At 38.1% G+C, this 20079-nt stretch overlaps 1 protein-coding gene across 1 annotated transcript; it reads right to left on the minus strand.

The window, feature by feature from the left end:
* Window positions 1-2325: 2325 nt before the first annotated feature.
* LOC306763866 (junction-mediating and -regulatory protein-like) lies at window positions 2326-19276 on the minus strand (the record flags this gene model as incomplete). The annotated part of the gene is made up of 10 exons (XM_079250815.1): window positions 2326-2633; window positions 2745-3279; window positions 3371-3466; window positions 4449-4532; window positions 4907-5076; window positions 7671-7836; window positions 7933-8102; window positions 8762-8912; window positions 14568-14741; window positions 18464-19276. 10 exons carry the CDS (start codon window positions 19274-19276, stop codon window positions 2326-2328), a joined length of 2667 nt encoding a protein of 888 aa, XP_079106941.1.
* Window positions 19277-20079: the final 803 nt, after the last annotated feature.

Raw genomic sequence — 20079 nt, forward strand, 5'->3', positions numbered from 1 at the left:
TTGACTGGAAAGGCTTTGGAGAAATAAAACAGGAAATATGTAAAGCAATGAAATGCACTGGAACAGCCAGCTGACAAACACAATGCGTCAAGTTTACATATGGTTCAGGTAATTAACCATCTGTTAGTCTAGTGGGGAAAGGTGCCGCCCACTTCCCTATATATTTTGAGCAGCATAAATCCCAGACCCAAAGTCTTTTGGTTAAGGTTTTTCTAGTCAGTTACAGTGACATAAAGTCTGGTGAGGTCTGGTTTAAATTAGGAGTCAGGTCAGGGTTATATCAGCGTATCATGCTACATGATAAGTGTTCCATGGAAGAGAACTCTATCAAGCACTGAGCTTACTCAAGCTGTGTGGCATCATATTCCTGTGCCTAATCTTTCTAAAGATAAATGAAAATTAAAGGAAAAATCAAAAGGTCTCTTGGTTAGGTGAGTGGCGATCATGCGCTATCAGAATATCCTCCAAGTCCACTGGGCTGCACCGTTCTTCCAAAAAACATTTCCTTATTAGATGACGATGAGGAGAGATGCCTGTAAAGGCCAGAGTCTAAGAGGCACATTATTTTCATACTCAGCAAACCATGCAATGGTTAATGTGCTTTTCTTTTAGTTCATTCATCATCTATGTGTACATCCATCTCCAAATGTTTTCATGAATGACTTAAAACAAACAGGGAAAAAAAAATCCCAAAGTTTTGCATCCGAGCTGTTCCAACACAGGGAATCTATAACTTTTTTTTTTTTTTTTTTTTTTGCTTTAATTATGTTAGTGAACTCTTACGTTGCTCAGCTTTCCACTTCTCGTCACATTCATATTCTGGTCCAACTCCACAAGCTGTTCAGCGCTTTTAAAGATTGAACTATTTATATATTTCACCAGTGATTTTAACAGCAAACTTCTCACAGTACAGATAAACTAAGATTTCAGAAAGTGCTGAAGCATTCTTTAAAAGAAAGACGAGGAGGCTGTGTGAGGAGTCCTTTTTCCTCTGCTCATATTGGCTGTGAATTCCTTATGCAAGTTAGTGTGTGCATATGCACATTTACACTTAAAGCACTGTGAGCAAAAAACCTCCTTCTGTGTGCTTCTGCCCACTGAGTGCAGAGAGGAGATGCAATATCAGGGAGGAGGGAAAGGGAATAAGATGGCAGGAGGAACCGCATCAATCACGACTCCCTGCTCTGCAGCCCACAGTCACTCCCTTCGGCACTTAGAGAATCTCGCCTCCCACAAACCCGTCCCCCATTCGAAGAAGTGTGACTAGTTTTAACAGCTAGTTTCAACTTTCATATTTAAAGTTTTGGAATCACCAACCAACTCTTCCCACACTTGACTCAGACTACTAAAGCATCTCTGAGCTCTGGAGCTATGACCAGCTTTAAATATGAAGCAGATAATGATAGAACTACTGTATATTCTATATCTGCTACTAACCTCAATCAAAGTTGTGGGTGAACAGATGGGTCGATACAATTCCATTCACCCAGAGAGGGGGGTGAAAGCTGGGGATGGTACAAATCAGAGATAACAAGAGTGGGGGAGGGGCATAAATCTAGTGTCAGACTAAATGAAAGATATTTGTCTCATTAGACATGCAGCTGTCTATTTCAAGGTGACATGACCACAAGACGGGAGGAGAACAAGATGGGCACTAGAAGGAAGCATAGTTAAATGACTGCGTTATAAAAAGAAAAGAGGTTATGCTTAATGGTGTAATGGTTCACAATCTGGACGGTAAATCCAATGATCCCAGTTTGAATCTATGTGTAATCTTCTAATGATTTTTTTAATCTCCCATAAAGACCCAGTACTACCAGCCTTATTTGTTGCATACTTTTGCTGCAGTTTATTTGTAATTCTCTCAACTAAATGAAAAGATCTCACCCCTATCAGCTCTAATAACTTTCAGCATACAGCTTTTAGCCTCATTACGTGTCAGTGCTGGGTACTAAATATTAAGTGCGGAGTTTAAACAGTACAACTGATCATAAACAAAAGTAAACATGGCATCAATACAGTGTGATTATAGGAATAAAACCACAGTGATGTACAGTAGAAATAACAAGGACTATGTCCTTCATGATGGTGAATGTGACGTGAAAAACAAATGAACAGAGTAAGCAAAGCCCTCTGTAGTATTCAGTGACACTTGGTATGACCCTGGTCATGTCAAATAATCATCACATAAACGTGCGACTGGGCTGTGCGTGCTTGTATGAGTGAGTAATTGTGTGTTTACAGTACAGTGCAACACTCCACAGTGCAGTACAGTGTCAGAGGGTGCAGTAATATATATGTGTGTTATCTGATGAGCATGGAGCCCTAGCTTTCCCAGTCAGGGCCTGCCAGCCCATCATCATCTGAGTCAGACTCTGGTGAGGCCTCTTTGATGCGGCGCAGCGCCTCGTGGATGCTCCTGGTGAGAGGGTCAGTGGATGCAGGAAGCTCTCTCTGGTCTTTTCTGTCTTTACAGGGGACACGTCTAAGCTTGACCCCCTTGCGAATCTGTGCTAGAATGCTGTTGGGATCATCATCACCTTTATTAGGAGGCACAGAACGCTGGTCGACCTTCCTCAGATGGAAGCTACCTCTCTTTAGAGAGGCAAGTACCTCATCCATGGGGGAACTCACTTTGTGTGAGGAGGGGAGGAGGAAGAAAGAAAATAACTGGTTAACAAATACAAAGGTAATACAAAGAGCCATGAAAAAAAATATATAATGGGAATCAAGGGCTCTTGTACCTCTTCTGCTGTGGGCATCAAACTCTGGAGTCTTTCTCAGCTTCTGTCGTGCGCTCAGCAGCTGGCTGCTGTCAAAAAAGCGGGGAATGAACGGGCCAAGTGGGGAGACTGAAAACTCTTCTGCAATCTTCCCCTCAGTCTTTTGCCTGTGCTTGCCTGGGGTCCCAGAAGGTGAAGCCTCCTCTTTTGCTGGAGGGGGAGGTGGTGGCGGTGGTGGTGGAGGCGGTGAGATCGGGGACACCAGCAGTGAGAAGGAGCAGGGAGAGCAGGATGAGTCTGCAGGACTGGGAACAGGCAAAGGAGGAACTGACGTTCTGAGTGTTGCAACAGGCTGAGTGGTGAGTGTGGTGCTGGGATCTGTCTGCACACTGGTGCTGAGGCACAGTGGCTGGCCTTGTGTCTGCACACTGACAGAGTCCACGTACTCCTCCCTCTCACTTATCCCGCTCATTTCCATGCTTCTGCCCCGCTCTTTTCTTCTGGTGTGAGCGGAGCGTAGTCGAGTGGACTTTAGGATGACCTGACCTGGGTACCGCTAGACGGAGACACAAACATAAACAGGAAGCATTAAGGAAGAAAATGATGAAATCTGTTAAGTGACTTCCAGTACACAGGAGGGAACATACCTGTTTGAAACTACGTAGTCTGTCCAGCGTTCTCTGCCTCTCCTGACTTACTCTGCTGTTCCTCATTTCCTCATCTTCCTCCTTTTCATTTTTCAGCTGGAAAATGTTTATGTTTAGAACATGTTATTTCATTCATTATCCTAAATGCTTAATCCAATGAAGGGTCGTGGGGAAGCTGGAGCCTATCCCAGCACTCTTTGGGCAAAAGGAAGGGTACAACCTGGACAGCTCGCCAGTCCACCACAGGGCCACACAGAGACAAACAACCACTCACGCTCACACTCCTAGGGGCAGTTAAGAGCAACCAATTAACCTAACATGCATGTCTTTGGAGGGTGGTAGGAAGCCGGAGTACCTGGAAAGAACTCATGCATACACAGAGAGAACATGCAAACTCCACACAGAAAGGCCACTGTCCAAACCTTGCCCCAGCCAAGGATTGAACCAGCGACCGTCTTGTGAGGCCACAGTGCTAACAACCATGCCACCATGTTATTTAACAAGAATATTTTACATGCATACTGTCTGTTAGGTGCTTTTGGATCACAAATGCGCTTCCATTTTCCTTTGAGCGACTGAAGTAGCCCTTTCTCTTTGTGCTCCTACTGCAGGATGAACAGCTGATGTTAGGCTCATAAACTCTATTTTAAAAGGTTTTTTTTTTAACCTTCAGGAAGTGTTCTCGCGGTATGAAGGGAACCATCTGTGTTTCATCTATATAGTGACTTCATATAATTGTACAGTTTCAGATTGAAGGAAATACTGGCAAATGCCAATACAGAGGAAAAACACCTCAGAAACATCAATATAACAGTGTCCATTCATAGAATAGTTTTAAATGTTAGACTGGAGGTTTTATTAAGCATATGTGTAAATCATTAGATTGTGCCTTTGACTTGTTAAGCAATTGGCAACTTGCTGTAAGATTTGTTCAACTTCACAATGTGCTTTATGAATGCAACCAGGCAGAAAACCCTTGAAATTATGTCATCCAACCAGGAGTTGCTCAGTCTGGATTTCCTTCTGTGTGCACCTTGACCCAGTCTGAACACACCAAATCATTATAAAATATATGTACCTGTAAGGCATGATGGGGAGTCAAGTCCTTGAGGTTGTCTTGGTATCTTTGTTGTTTTTGAGTGTGGCTGTTTACACAGATCTCCTGCATAAAAATGAGAAAAAAGATAACATCAACAAATCAATCCACACAGAATCATCCCAAAGTAATCTGAGAATAAAACCCAAACATCAGTGTCATATTGCATAATTTATAAATGTAATGTAATTCTTGATTACATTTTATTGTTTGCAACACTGAAAATTATCAGAAACTGATAATTGACACTTCTATTTGTATCTGAGGCCCAAACAAAATGTAAATCTAAGAGGTCAAACTTTTTTTTTAGCATCTTTTAACTTTATCCAGGTTCTACAAACACTACAGTGATTTTCATTTCTAGGACCAGAGCAGCATCCATAAAGTATAGTAAAACACCTTTCAAAAAACAAACATATGAGTGCATACAGGACACACACCCTTTTGTTCCTCAGGTAGGATCGCTTGGCAGTGATGCGCCCTCTTCTTGCCTCCAGCTGTCGAGCACTGAGCTGAAGTCTGCGCAGCTCTTCTCTCTCTACAGTATCAACCTCTGTTATATCATCTGCAGTTTCAAATGTGTCATAGTACACCACCTCATCCTGCCGTTCTGAAAGCACAAATCCATAAACATTCAGTATTGTATGGATACAGTGTAGCTGTCATGGCCCATTCTTTATCTTTCAGACTCGTCTTAAAATTGATGTGGCTTTTTAGTCCATCAGTCATCACACATTCTCCACAGCAGCAAATCAGAAACAGAATTTGGAAATGGTTAGGTGTATTTATTCAAGATACACATGAAATATTTTATTTACATAAAGAGCTGACATTCCTCACTTGCAATTTGCTAAAAGTGCATGTTATGATGTAATTTTGTGCATGTGCAAAGCTCCATGTTTTGGGACAGAAAGCCTGTGTCACTGTTTCAGGCCAGAACGAATGAAGGAATATCTTTCTGTGGCTAAATTAGGATTGAGATACTTATTTTAGCAACAAAGACTAGATGTATAAAGACTATGGCCATTTGGGAGATTACAGAGACATTTCACAGCACTATATAAGTCAACAGGATTTTTATCCACTATAAACAAACTGATGGGGGAAGTCATTCATCAATTCTGCCTCAACCGCTCATATTAAAGAGTCATGGCTAAATAGTCATGTTGTCTTCTTTGCTCGTCCTTAACAGAGAAATCCATAATAAGATTCCTCTTTAGAGTATCATTGTCCATAATGGTGGCCTCAAAGAGTTTTGCAGATGATGTTTGTAAGATTTTCTGTTCTTCTTGTCAGAACAATTCAGTAACAAACAGGGTGGGTGGAAAATGTAAGATATGTCCAGAAATGTTCTCAGGTCCAGATTCTGGATTGGATTCCTTTATGACTTTCATTGCTATATCATTTCTGTAAATATTATTCAGTTATGTACAGTTGTGCTCATATTTATTCATACATTTTCATTAAAGAAGGAAAAATTACAGCTGCCTGTAAAATAAGACGAAATTGAATAAAGTAATAATAAATAAAAAATTTATGAAACTCATTACATGGTTCAATAGAAATATTCTTTTTTTTAAAAAAAAAAGCAAACAAATAAGATTATTTATTATATATTACATCACTCATAAACTGATATTTTGTTGAACAGTCCTTTAATGTTTCCGCTACAGTCAGGTGTTTTCTGTTCCTCTCAGTCAGACTTCTGCACCTGTTGACAGATATTTAGTCCCACTGTTTAACAGAAAAGTGCTCTAATTTGTCCGGGACCAATTTGTTTGTTTGTTTTTTTCTTCTTCAACTCAATTAAATGAAAAAACAGTGTCTTATATTCCTAAATTATTATTTGCAAATTTTTAGTTATTGTTCCTTATTTAAGTCTCCAGTTATTGACTAACTGTTGTAAATTCAGCCTTTTCTTTAATGAAAGGGTATGAATACATATGAGCACAACTGTATGTGTGTATTTATATATTCAGATTCAGGCACTTTTTGACTGCCAGGTGGGGAACTGCTTTTGTGTGGCCACTCTACCATTCAGGCCTGACAGGTGGAGTCCCCAAACTTTTGTTTTTTATCACATAAGATTTTCCGATCTCCACAAAAGAATTCTGGATTTCAGTCATGGTGACGATATGGTATGTTGATGAAAACTCATTGCCATTTGCTCAGTTTTTGGCTGCACAAGCAGATGAAGGAAGTCTGCAGGACTGTTGAACTGCCTCACAGGTCTTCGGACAATTATCTAAACATCATGGCCTGGTTTTTACTCCCACAAGACACACATTCAACTGTGAGATGTTTTTTTTTTTTTTTAGAAAGAAGTATATCATTTTATTTGTTTAAAATAATGAGGGCACAGGTGAATGCTATGAATCACTGATAGGAGAGTATTACATTAGAGTTCAAGTCCCAGTATGATTAATGCTACATTCCCATTATCCAGCTGAAGTATTACAAATCTGATTATTTTTTCATGGTTGCATGGAGACAGAAATCTTAATGTCAAATCCTATTTTTATCTGATTTGTGTCCCTTCACTATGTGTTCCCAAATCTAGTATGTTTCTGATATGTGGCTTTACAATGTAATTGACGATGCTCATATCAAATTTGTTCTAGTCTAACTTTTATGTATGCACTGGTGTATGCAATACTACAACACTGCAAGATGTATACTACAATATAAACTAAAATATATTTTTTTCTTTGTATTTTTCAATCTTTTTCTGCCTGAGATTTTTTTCTTTTTTTGCTTGTTTGGACAGCTACATGTCATTGACACAAATGTCTCATTCTAATCTCCTTCGTTTCAAGCAATTTTACACAAAGGACACATGGCATTGCACATGCAGCTTGTGTAATTGGGCAGTCAGATTAGCATGAAAGTCAAAGAGAAGACACTTGTAGTCATGACTAAGAAGCTTATAACAGATCTGTATTGAATCAGAATTATAGTGAATGTTACTTTGGTAATGTGAACAGAGTTTAAGAGGCAGGTTATTTGTGTAAGTTGGAAATTTCAGGCTTTCATTACTTAAAATACCTGTCTTTTGTCATTGTGGAGAACTGTGACTAAACCGAGAAGAAAATAAAATTATCAAAACTATTTTAAAATTAAAAGCAATTAAATGGTAAGAGTCAAAAGGATCAGAAACTTTCCATGTTCATATGAATATTTCCTAAGTGACTTGATGGAAAATACCTGTCATTTGTCGGCGAATGCTGTCAAGTTGTGCTGTGAGGAGCAGCTCCTCACACTGTAGTATATCAGCTTGTATGTCATACAGCTGGAGCTGGAGCTCATAGTATTGTGTTTCCATGTGGTCTAAGAGGACCATAGCATCCTTGCTGCTGCACAGACCCTGCATCTGAGGGGATCAATTTAAAGAAAGAAACAAAGAAAATGGTTAAAAACAAACTGTGGATGTGTGTTTCTCTGTGTGTAGTTTAAACATTTTTGTTACCTCTTCTCGAAGTGTGTGTTTCCTCTGCTCCAGACAGATCTCCCTGGCTCGCTGAAGCTGTAGGGTTTCCTTGGCCACACAGTAGCGTAAACGCTCCATACGCTCCACAGCTGTGGTCCAAGAAGATTTTCCAAACTTTCGCTGGTCCAATTTCATACGCTCATAGACTCCTATATAAACAAACAAAATGTGAGGCAATATGAGGAGTACAACTTCACACAACATGTTCAACACGATGTAATGAGTCACGGACTGTCAAGATGCGTGGGCATGTCATCTAACATTTCTTTACCCTTCGATGTAGCAGCTGAAGTCATCACAAGGAGCTGAGGCTTCTTACAACAACATACAGAGAGGCATCTACTGGCCACACTGGGATATTACAGCTACTTTCTTTCCAGTGTGCAGTTGAATTCAAAAGATTATATCATTTTCTATTTCAGAAGTTTTAAAATAAAACATGAATCAGTCTGTAGAGGAGGAAAAACTGTGATATAGATGGGCACACAGAGGAATGACCATGACAGAAAGAATATGCTGGCCGAACTGTCTGATCAATGCTTTGTCCTTGTTCCTCCTGTTTGTTCAAAGCGCGCCTGCCTACAAAGCCTCATTAATATAAAATCGTTTTAGCCCTGGGATTCAGAAACACACAGGTCAATCGCATGCTAATATTACTACTATGTATGTGTGTCTGTGTGTGTGTGAGAGCGAGAGAGACAGAGAGAGAGAGACAGCGAGAGAGAGAGAGCGAGATCTGCCAAAGTCATTCATTCCTTTGCTGCTTTATTGACCCAACATTGACATAAACAGTTATGGCATAAAGTACCTTTCTGGGCTCTGGCAGTGATCTCAAAATATTTTACAGTAAACTCCTGGATGCTCAGTACTGCCTCTTGAGCTTTCTTCTGCCAGTCAGAGTCCTCCTTTTTCAGCGCTTCAATCCGCCTGGAGCCCAAGTAGTCATTTTCCATAGAAATCTGATAGGAGAGAATGAACACTTTTTGTCCGAAATACACAAATAAATTCTTAGCTCCCTGAATGATTTAAAATATTTATTTAGAAAAAACTTCAGAAAAGGTTAGTGAGTATATATAGTTTTGATGTTTTATACAAGCACACAAAAATGACAGCAAAGACGCATCTTGCTGTAATGGAAAGATGTTATTTTGTTAAAAAAAAAAAGGGGGGGGGGGGGGGGGGGTTAAAATATTTGGTCTGCATTAATAAATTACCGTAAAGAACTAAGGAGACTGCTGAAACAACTACAGCTGTGTTAAGAACTGCCTGGTACATCATTAAAACCTGGGAGGAAAGTGGGAAACAATGTTTTTCAAGGAAAGAACGTTCGGAGAAAATCAACAGCAGAACTCCTATACCTAAAGGAAAAGAAAAAGGAATAACAAAGTGCAGAACTGAAAACCACCAATCAGATGGTAAGTGCCCTCACTGCACAATATTCAACTATGTTCTTATCATTTTCTTTGCAATTTTCCGATGTCAGGAAGAAAGTTTAATCTTAACATTTATCTTTGTTAGTGTTGTTCATCAATAACACTTTTTCCTTTTTAAAAAAAATGGTTTTATCTGCAGTAGCAGGTTAATAATGTATCGTTCTCTATGCAGAAATACTTATTTTATTGCCACTTAATTATTTTCTTTGGACTGAATTGCTTTCCTTTGTTTCACAGTTTTCTCTACTACAGTTCCTCATCAGGTCTAATCACATTGGATTTCATCTCTTAGGAAGAATCTTGATAGCTAATAATATTTTATATTCAGAACAAAATATAACACAGTGTTCAGAGTTTAAACCTAGGCTTAAATAAAATGTTTTATGACCAATGTAACATTCAGAAAGTGCAAACCTCAGTAATTCTTAGCCCATCCCATGAGCTTAGATGAGGAAAAATCAAACAATTTGTATTGAAGACTTACTGTCTTCTGACAGTCCTTAAATTATAGCTATGATTGCTTCTCTATTTAGTGAAGAAAACTAAACAATATTAGAGTTCTTAATATATGTTTAATAGAAATGTTCTTAAGCTACCTCACCCAAGTAGATTAATTCTTGTCTGAAAATAGTCACAACCCAAAAAAAAATCTCTGAAGAAGATATACAGAAACCTCCATGACTTGGCCAGAGATACTGCAGACCAGAAATAGACCCGATGGTATAGACTCTGCTACAAGGGGTCAAAGTGAGGTTCCATGGTGTAATGGTTGGCACTCTGGACTCTGAATCCAGTGATCCGAGTTCAAATCTTGGTGGAACCTGTGTGTTTTGCAACTCTACTGGTTTCCTGTTTCTCCCCTCTGCTGGCATCTCTGTTTGACCTTAATGCAATGCAGTGACATAATGGCCAAAGACATAACAGAGAGAAAGGTTCTCTGGTAGAATATCACCAAGTAACAAAGCAGAAGCTCCTCTTAGTAATTGCACCTCATTGTAAACTGTGACCTACTGCAAACCTCGTGGGTCAAATCTGGTAAGACTTGTCTGTAATGTTTAATTGGCCTCATTTAACTGATTGACTTTTTCTTTTTTTGTTTTTATAAAAATATAGTGTATGGGAAATTAACAGCCAGAGATACAAAAGGCAAAACAAAAATATTAAAGCCACTCATTCATGGGGAGGAGCAAAACTTGGCCATTTGTAGGGGCTAGGCATAAAGTCATTGAAATTTTCCAGTTGTAAACGAATGTTTGCAAATAATTTCAGAGTTTATATTTGTAAATTTTGTTTTATCAAAACAATCTATTCAAAAAGTTAAATTTCTAAATGTGCAGAAAAGACATTACATGGTTGTCGAAAAGATTTGCATTTGTCAAATAAAGTTATTTTGCCAACATCATGTCCACAAATGCCAAGCACAAAGCTGTGTGCAATATGCAAGGCTAAAGTTGCGGTTGTAAATTTAGCCAATTTTTATGCCTGTGTCTGATTGCATGGTGACTAAACAAACTGTCCAATCAGAGGGCAAGTAGCATACTGTCCTTCTGCACTGCTGCAGGCTCTTAAAGGAGAGTAGACATGTTCTAAAGATGGATAAAGTCGTGACTAAATCTCAAGGTAAATGTGATGAATCGAGTCTGAGACTCAAGCAGCAGGTGAAGCGGACTCTCCCTGTTCAAATCACCACTTTTGCTTCTACCCAGCCATCATTTGTGGTTGTTTGGCTTGTATCCCGCTAGCTGTCCTCCAATCGCAATAATTATCATTTCAACAGGGCTTTTATTCTGGGTTAGCCGCTGTTTCACCTCAGTCCCTGACAGCAGCTCCGCTGAGCCATAGGTTGAAGATTATACAGAGGAGAGGCAGATGTGACTGTTAAAAAACAGAATAATCTACTGTTCTCCGGTAGATCCCACCACCTATGTACCCGGGGGACCAACATCCACCTTGTTATTGGAGTACCTGGGGAGAAGCATGGAGAGCCTCCTTAATGCAGCAGTTGCTAACCTGGGATCTAAGCCGCTGCCACTCGAGTCCCGAACTGAGTAATATCCGTTTATCGTTTTCTCTTTGCAGCTTCAGGCTGTATTTCACAGAAGCACCGTCCTTACAAGTTGTTGTGAAGGTGACTCTTCTGGTTTTGTAACAACTGATACTCACTTAATTATATAGTTCTGATAATCTCTGATAATTTCTGATCATTTTACAAACTTGTAAAAACTCAAATAAATCTTGTCACAGAGGTTATTGGACCCAGTGTCTGGTTGCATCGGCATCCGGCTTTAAAATATACTCTCCATTATGAGCCCGCAGCGATGCAGAAAGGTAGGAAGCCATCTGTTTTCTGATTGGACAATTTGATTAGGCACCATCCAATCAGATAGAGGTATAAAAAACAGGCACAATTTACAACCGAAACCGCAAGATGGAGGCTAAAGACTGGGACAAAATTATAAAGCTTTGACTTCATACTTTTGTACACACCTTTTTGCTTTGGATCTGTGCACAGATTTTTGCAAAAGAACTGCTATTCTTTTGAACAGATGTTTTTTTTTTTTGTTTTGTTTTTTGTTTTTTGTTTTTTTTTACAGCCATGCAAATCTTTTTCTGCACATTTACAAACTTTTTTTTTTTTTTTTTTTTTTTTTTTTAGCAAATTCTTTTAACAGGATGACAAAACTGAATCTACAAACAGAAACTCAGAAATATGTGCAAACATTCATTAACAGCTGCAAAATGATTAAGACTTTGTGTTGAGCCCATATGAGTATGCAATTGACATTTTGATCTTTTTGGGTCAATCCACAAGCTATCCACCTAAACATATGCAGTTATACTTTGGATAAAAGAATTAATGAAAATTACTCACTGGGAGAAACAGAGGCAAGATCTCACATCTAAAGGACTCGTGAACACAAAAAAACACTCAAGAGGAGTAAGAAGAGGAGTAATGACAGTATTTGTAATTAACCTGCCTCTGGAATCCAAAATGTTAAATTTTGGATTCATGCACAATGAATGAGATAGGCCAAAGAGTAACAAGCAATTGTTTGGTATCTTGCCAGCAGCAAGCAAAAAGGCTCCATGAAAAAATGCCTTTCACAGGAGAACCTAACTGAACACGTAAATGAATATCACAATGGACATTTCCAGCATAGAGAGTAACAGCAAATGTGAATTACAAAAGGGACCTGTTTGTTTCTCGTAAGAAGAAATGGATGAACTACATACAACATCACAACCATAGAAAATACACAGTGTGTTTTGAAGCTATCATGTCTCACTTTCTAAGTATTACTGTTTTTTCCTGTTTTTTTTTTTTTTTTTTGTTTTGTTTTGTTTTGGTTTTTGGAGGTCTTATAGTTTTCTTTGTGTGTGATCTCTATTCTGGAAAAAAAAAAAAAAGACACTCATGACACTGTGGCTATGGCTGGGCACATTTTACATTTGTTGCTGAATTTCAAAACAAGCAAATGAAAAAAGAAAAAAACATAATCTTTCACTGCCTACACCGAAACTGGAGAGTTTAACTTCATATTGCATCTTTTTATTTCTCTAACACGCCCTCTGAAGTCTAAGGAAGTAACTTAAGTGTGTGTGCATATGTATGTATGTGTATATGTATATGTGTACATATGTATATATATGTGTATATATATACATTATGTGTGTATACGTGTGTGTATATGTATGTGTATGTAAGCGTGTGTATGTGTGTGTATATGTATGTGTGTGCCTGTATGTGTGTATGTATACATCTGTAGGTTGTTTTCTTTCTTTTTGTTTTTGGGTTTTTTTAGTTGTTGTTTTTTTCTCTCCCTTTTCTCTCCCTTTATCTCTTTCCCTTTTCTTATGAGGTGTTTTTTCTCCTTTCTCTTTCTGTCTTTTGTCTGTCCTCTCTGGTCCAGCAGTACAAACTCTACAATTCAAACAACAATACAAAATAAACATAGAAATAAAATAAAAATTCAGAAAGTCAAGGGGATCATTATATCTATAAAGCTTCCCTTGGCAGAGAAAATTTGCTCAGCAGAACACAGCACCCAGACCATCATTCTGCTTGCCTAAATGCTGGACAAGACAAAAAAAAAAAAAAAAAAAGGAAGTAACTTAAAAAAAAAAAAGTCAGTCATACAAAGTCATACAAAGATTTAAAGCCATAATTTTAAGACATGCAGTCAGTTAAGACATTTAAAGTTGTTATTATAAGATACAAAGTAATATAAATGTGTTATAATTATGCCATTTTATCTCATAATTATTCCTTTGAATCTCTCTCATACTTATTGTTAGTTTTTCTTTTCAAGTCTGGTGTAAGCGGACTTCCATATAGGTCAGTCTGTATGTCAGTGTCAAGCTGCACCCGCTGTAAATCTATAGCGCAGCATGATTTATTCATGTTTCTTTGAGACTATGGGAAACTGGAGATTCATTCCAGATGACAGCATGTCACTCAAACCCCACACTCAAAAACCAATTCAGTATTTCAAAAACTGGAAAACAAAACTGAGAAGAGGCTGGCCATTACAAAGGTAGTGTGTAGGTGTGTGTTTTAATTGTTGATGGATTTTAGATTGTAATGTGCACCTGAAGTCTTTTGACCAAAGCTATGCTGTGTGTGAATTAGGAGGCTAAATATAAATTTGTCAGTGTAAAACTGCTAAGACTGAACAAAGCTTACCACCATTCATCCACTTAATAACCTCCTTCTTCCCTTTGTAACTGGTTCAATCTCATCGTCCATCGTCAACCTATTGTCATGTGTCTTATCACAATATAAAAGAGACTTTGTCTGACATAATATAAAACACAAACATGCACTGACACACTTACTCAGAGTGAATCTGAGAACTATTTTAAGACACGAGAATTCCCTGTGTTGGTTGCAATTTATGACCTTTAAGGCCTGTGCTAATCAGAAAAATAGTGCAATATATACTTTCCATATTGTATACAAGTTTGTACCTGTGCTAAGTCCACATATGACAAGGTTCTGAACTTTTTAACAATATTACTCAGAGTTCTTAGCAGGGTAAAATGCCAAGAGATCACAGTGAATCACGAGTTCTAACTGGATTTTGGTCCAAATCCTGCTTATAAACACTTTCCTCAAAAGAAAATGTCAAAGATACCCTTTCGTTTTCTTGTTAACATCAATGGCAAGCTTAAGCTCCTTACCTTTATCTGCTGTCTGCGTAGCATTGCTAGCTCCCTCATGTCTCTGAAGGGCTGCAGCAGGTACTGATACAGCTGTGTGGAGGCCTCCAGCAGACCCCCATAAGCCCGGTCCTCCTCCTCATACAGCTCCAGCAGCTCCACCATACTGTCCATAGTTTTGTGCTTGTCCAGCAGCTGCATCACAGAGAAAAACTATATATTTCTCATCGGCCAATTCTTTAGTAGTGTGAAATCCAAAAACATTTTTATAATATCAGAACAAATAAATAACACCCTGCTTATAATATAGCCTATTTTCAAGAATACAGATCAAATGTGGAGGGAAATGGACCTTAAAATATGTTGAAAAACTACTAGCATCTTAATTAAACAATGTAGTTTTATCAAATTAAAAACTAAACATAACAGAAAACATACAGAAATATAATCTGTAGATGTGGCATGTTATTAAACATCCACTTAATGTACACAAGGAACATAATATATTTTAGTGTCTCTCAGCACTAATAGAAAACCTGCAGCTCACTGTCAGACTACAAGGATGCTTTATGTAACTGTATATAGTAAAAGTACAACCTGCAGTCTTTCGCTGCATTTTTACATTCCATTGCTAAATAAGAATCTCTGTCTGACACTGGGAATAAGATCAATATGCACACATTTTTTGCCAGGCTGGCTAACAGCAAACTCTAAAATAGACATTAATTTAGTTCTCAAATGGAGTGGGAAGATCAATAGTACCGGGCATGTGTGTGAAATCCAACCACACAATGATGAGCAACTGTCTCTGAATGAACTACAGAGCAGCAGCACTTCTGATAGAAGAACTCAGACTGACATAAACAGTAGAACATCCAAACTGGAAATCCTGACAAACATTTATATATATATATATATAAAAAAAATTAGACAAATTAGTTCAAGATAGGCAAGATAGAGTTATCTGGAGTTAGATGCTTTTTGCTCTGGAAAGGTATTAAAGAAAAACTTTCTGTCTGAAGTTTCTTGCTTTTTTTATTCTCTGCTTGTGTACTGTGCACATGGGAGCAGACGGGTATAGACTGGATGGGTGGAACGACATGGGGTGTTGTTTGCCTGGTAGAGTTTACGGACTCTTCTCACTGCCAAAAATGGAGGAGATATTAAAAGCCATGGCTTGAAAATTAAAACAAATAGACTTTTTCAAACACCTGTGTGAGAGTCCCTTAACTCTGTACTTCTGCAATGGTAATAAACATGAAGGCACCTTCACATCTTCATGTTGTCACACTTATGTTGGCGTTATAAACACATGTAACCTTGAGCCTTTTTAAAACTGTACAAATCAAGATAAAAACTGATCGTAAAACTAACATGCATCTTTAAATAATCCAGCACCTGCCATAAATACTTATTAAAGTATCACTGCATTTTGTGTGGAAGATATCTGAACTATATTACGTATAGTGAAGATCTCAGTCGGAGAATTGCTTTTCCATCAACATTAGGGCAGAGGGTAATGCTCTTATGCTCAACTGAGTAACTCTCACCTTATCTCTCGGGGGATCTCTTTCATTGTCTGCCTGCACGAGTTGAGGATGCATTAATCTGCTGCTATTGATTAGAAGGACAATGTGAGAGCCAATGAGCTTCAGTGTAAAGCCTGTTTATATTAAGAGCAGTAAATCAATCATTAACTGGTGCTGGGTTGTAACACAAGCAGGCCTGATGTCTGTGTTGTCTAGAGCACCGTTAGTCTCCACTGTAAGGGAGGTGAGTCAAACAAACCACTCCTGACTTTTTTAAGATGCTAAAATGACATTTCTTTAAAGTCTTAAGTTTGGACACTATAGCCTAGTGTCTGTAAACCTTATAAGATCAGTCATTGTGCACTCAGTGTATTGTAAAACCCCTTTAGTACTATGGTAAGTACATGTGATTCCTGCAGCTATCTTTGCTTGTTTTGCTGTGTTTCTTTTTTTTTATTCATTCATCCTGCAAAAACATCATTTCAGTTGTGTGGGGGTGTCTTGAGCCATGTTGCCTGTACTACTGTCCACAGATTGTCAGTAATGTTTACATTGAGAAGACTGCGAGAGCTATGAAAAAATAATCAACTGGCACCTCCTGAGCTAGCTTAGTACAGTTTTTAATGAAAAATATTATTGTGTCAAAACCTTTCTCGCTCATCTTCAGCAGTGATGTTTTCACATGACAAAAATGCAAGAAAACAAGTAGCTGAGTAAACTACAAAAATATGTATCCATTCGCTGTGATCATACCTGCAAGAGCCATACAGTATTTATGCTGGTACTGCTGTGTCACAGAACAGTGTACCCCCCCTCCTATAGCCTGCTTTTCCAGTTGTTCATCCTCCTAAGTTTTGTTGCAGCTAAAATGGGGGATTTGACTCACTGGTCTTCCAGAGCTGAACTGGACCTCCACCGTTCAAATGTAGAACAGCTTATATTGATCTTCTGGTAGGAATATAAAACAATTCCTACCATATGTATTCAAACAAGAATTTATATGTATATGTATGTATATATATATATATATATATATATATATATATATATATATATATATATATATACATATATATATATATATATATATATATATATATATATATATATATATATATATATATATATATATATATATATATATGTATATATATATATATATATATATATATATATATATATATATATATATATATATATATATATATATATATATATATATATATATATATATATATATCTTATAATGCTAAGTTGCAGATTGGATCGAATGCCTCCTCTTTTCACTTTGAAGGATTGACAAAGGTTGTTTTTTTGTGACAGTGTTTGATTTGACCTCTCTGTGTTACTGCAATGGAGAGAGCCACATGGATAACATAGTGATATGTATGTATATATATATACATACATATATATATATATATATATATATATATATATGTATATATATATATATATATATATATATGTATATATATATATATATATATATATGTATATATATATATATATATATATATATATATATATATATATATATATATATATATATATATATATATATATATATATATATATATATATATATATATAAATATCACTATGTTATCCATGTGGCTCTCTCCATTGCAGTAACACAGAGAGGTCAAATCAAACACTGTCACAAAAAAACAACCTTTGTCAATCCTTCAAAGTGAAAAGAGGAGGCATTCGATTAACTCCAAACCATAAGAAAGGCTTGAGCAGTGTGTGTGTGTGGGGGGGGGGACTTGAATCTCTCAGCTGTGTAAGCAGCAGGCAGCAGGCATGCTGAGTCTGTAACACCTCAAAGAGTAATTGCTTAGAGCCGCAACTCAGTTTCACAAAATCTTCTCTCACTGGCTAAACAGTGAAATTGTTGGCTTTACTGTACTGCAGATGTGAGCATTTCTCTGTTTCATACTCTGACTATTGGTGATGGTTCAGTTTGTCATATTTTAATCTCATTAATGCTTTTAAATTATACATGGATTTTTATTTTTAAAGTCTTCTTACATACTCATAGAGATGCTTAAAGATCATCAATGCTGTGTCATGATTAAAACATTATTTTCCACCTTTTTGTGCAAGCATAAAGCATTATTTTGTCCTATTTGGATTATGTCCTGCATTCTGCCTTTTAAATAATTATTTTTATTTGACAGGCTGGTGATAACGTTTCCCGCATTTTGACAAATGCACACATCCAGTAAGTGCAGTTCATGTGGTCTGGTTCTGCAGCAATGGGGTTAGGTAGGAGTGTGGGTGCAGTCTTAATATTTACAATTTCAAGATGTGTGAATTGTGCACAGAACATAGCAACAAAAAAACTACAGGCAGAAGCTGTGTGAACATCATCAAATGAATCACCTCTTGCAGATGTTTTGTAGCACGCTTCAGTGCCTCTTCATATCCAGACTGCCTCAGCTCACTCAGGCTCTCGTAGTACTCATCCGGATCATCGCTTTCTGTAAACAGAACCTGCGAAAGGATCTTCCATCCACAGGTATCGAGCGCGTGACCGAGGTAAACTTGTAAGCTGTAGCACAGCTCGTCCATTTCTGTCTCTGACACTTCTGTTGGGCCAAACAGAACTGTCCACATCCCGGCTGGCTCCTCTGGAAACACCGGTAGAAAAGGCTCCAAGGACGAGTTGACCGAGCAAAGCTGCTGGTGGACTGCACGGAGGTCCTGAAAGGAGAAGAGCCCAGCCCAGCTGCAGTCCTCTCTGCTGAGACTGTCCAGCTCCTCCAGGTCCAGGGAGTCCAGAGAGGGACACAGTTGGTCCTCCACTAATACCTTGGTATCTGTAGCAATGGGAAAAGGAGCTGGTTTCATGGTTGTCTGAATTGCCGGACTTGTTTTTGATGATAACACGGTACTGGGTTTAGGGCTGCATCCTTTCCCCGCAGCCTCGGAGGCTCCTTTGCCAGACACTTTATCCCTGACGGGACTTTCAGGCCATTTTGTTTTGCCCCCATCTAAGCCTGTCACCTCCAGTGGAGGATCCTTACCAAAGCTTCTTCTTTGAACAGTCCTGTTGTGACACGTAATGGCAAATTTACCCTCAACTTCATTCCAGGCGACTATAAAAACAAATTTGTGCTTTTCCTTTTCTTCAAACGCATTTGGTCGGACGGCTACCCATCCCGACTCCAAATTATCCTCCATTGTGAAGGACATTTCTGCAAAGTGATGTAACAAAAATAAACGGCGGACAGTAAAAAAGCAGACTTTTGGATGAAGCGGAGTTTCAAGGTGTTCCTTATGGTGTTATTACCCCGTTAACCAAACCCTTTTCTCTCTGAGGATACTGCGCCTGCGGGGCTATCCTTCGCTCGAGCGGATGAATGTGGAGCAGTGCGGTATCATTTTCCATCTCTGGCCCACCTGCCTCCAACTCGGACGTCTCCTCGTCTATCCCAGCCTCCTGCAGCCTTCAGCTTGGTTATTAGCTTCCGTACCACACAACACTTGTCCCTAACACACAACAGGCGACTGTGTGTTTACCAGTCGATCTGCCTGTCAGCTGCGCTCCGTTATTCTCTATCCCTCTGCTCCAAACCTCATTTCTAATCATAAAGTAACAGCGCGATCCTACAACAGTGTTCATCATTTAGTTAAAGCACAATCAGTCGAGCCACATATGAGAATAATACTTTTGTCCACGGTGTTGCTGTCAGAAAGATTAGCATTGTCTCCAGAATCACAACATTACCGTGTTTTTTTCTGATGGTTTGCCCGAACATGACCACATACGCAAAATTATGCTACATTCACGATTGTACGATTTATCATGGAAAAAGGAAAATCCAGACTAATAATATAAAATACTGAAACAAATATAAATGCAATTATGATGATTATTTATCAAAACATGAAACTAACGTAAATTTTTATATTAAAAGTTTCAAGAATATATATGTACATCTAGGCTACAATCAAGGATTCCAAAATAAAGGACAGGATCAGAGTTGAAAATGGTT

This window comes from Telmatherina bonti (genome assembly GCF_933228915.1).
Source record: "Telmatherina bonti genome assembly, chromosome: 13".
Classification (NCBI taxonomy): Eukaryota; Metazoa; Chordata; class Actinopteri; order Atheriniformes; family Telmatherinidae; genus Telmatherina; species Telmatherina bonti.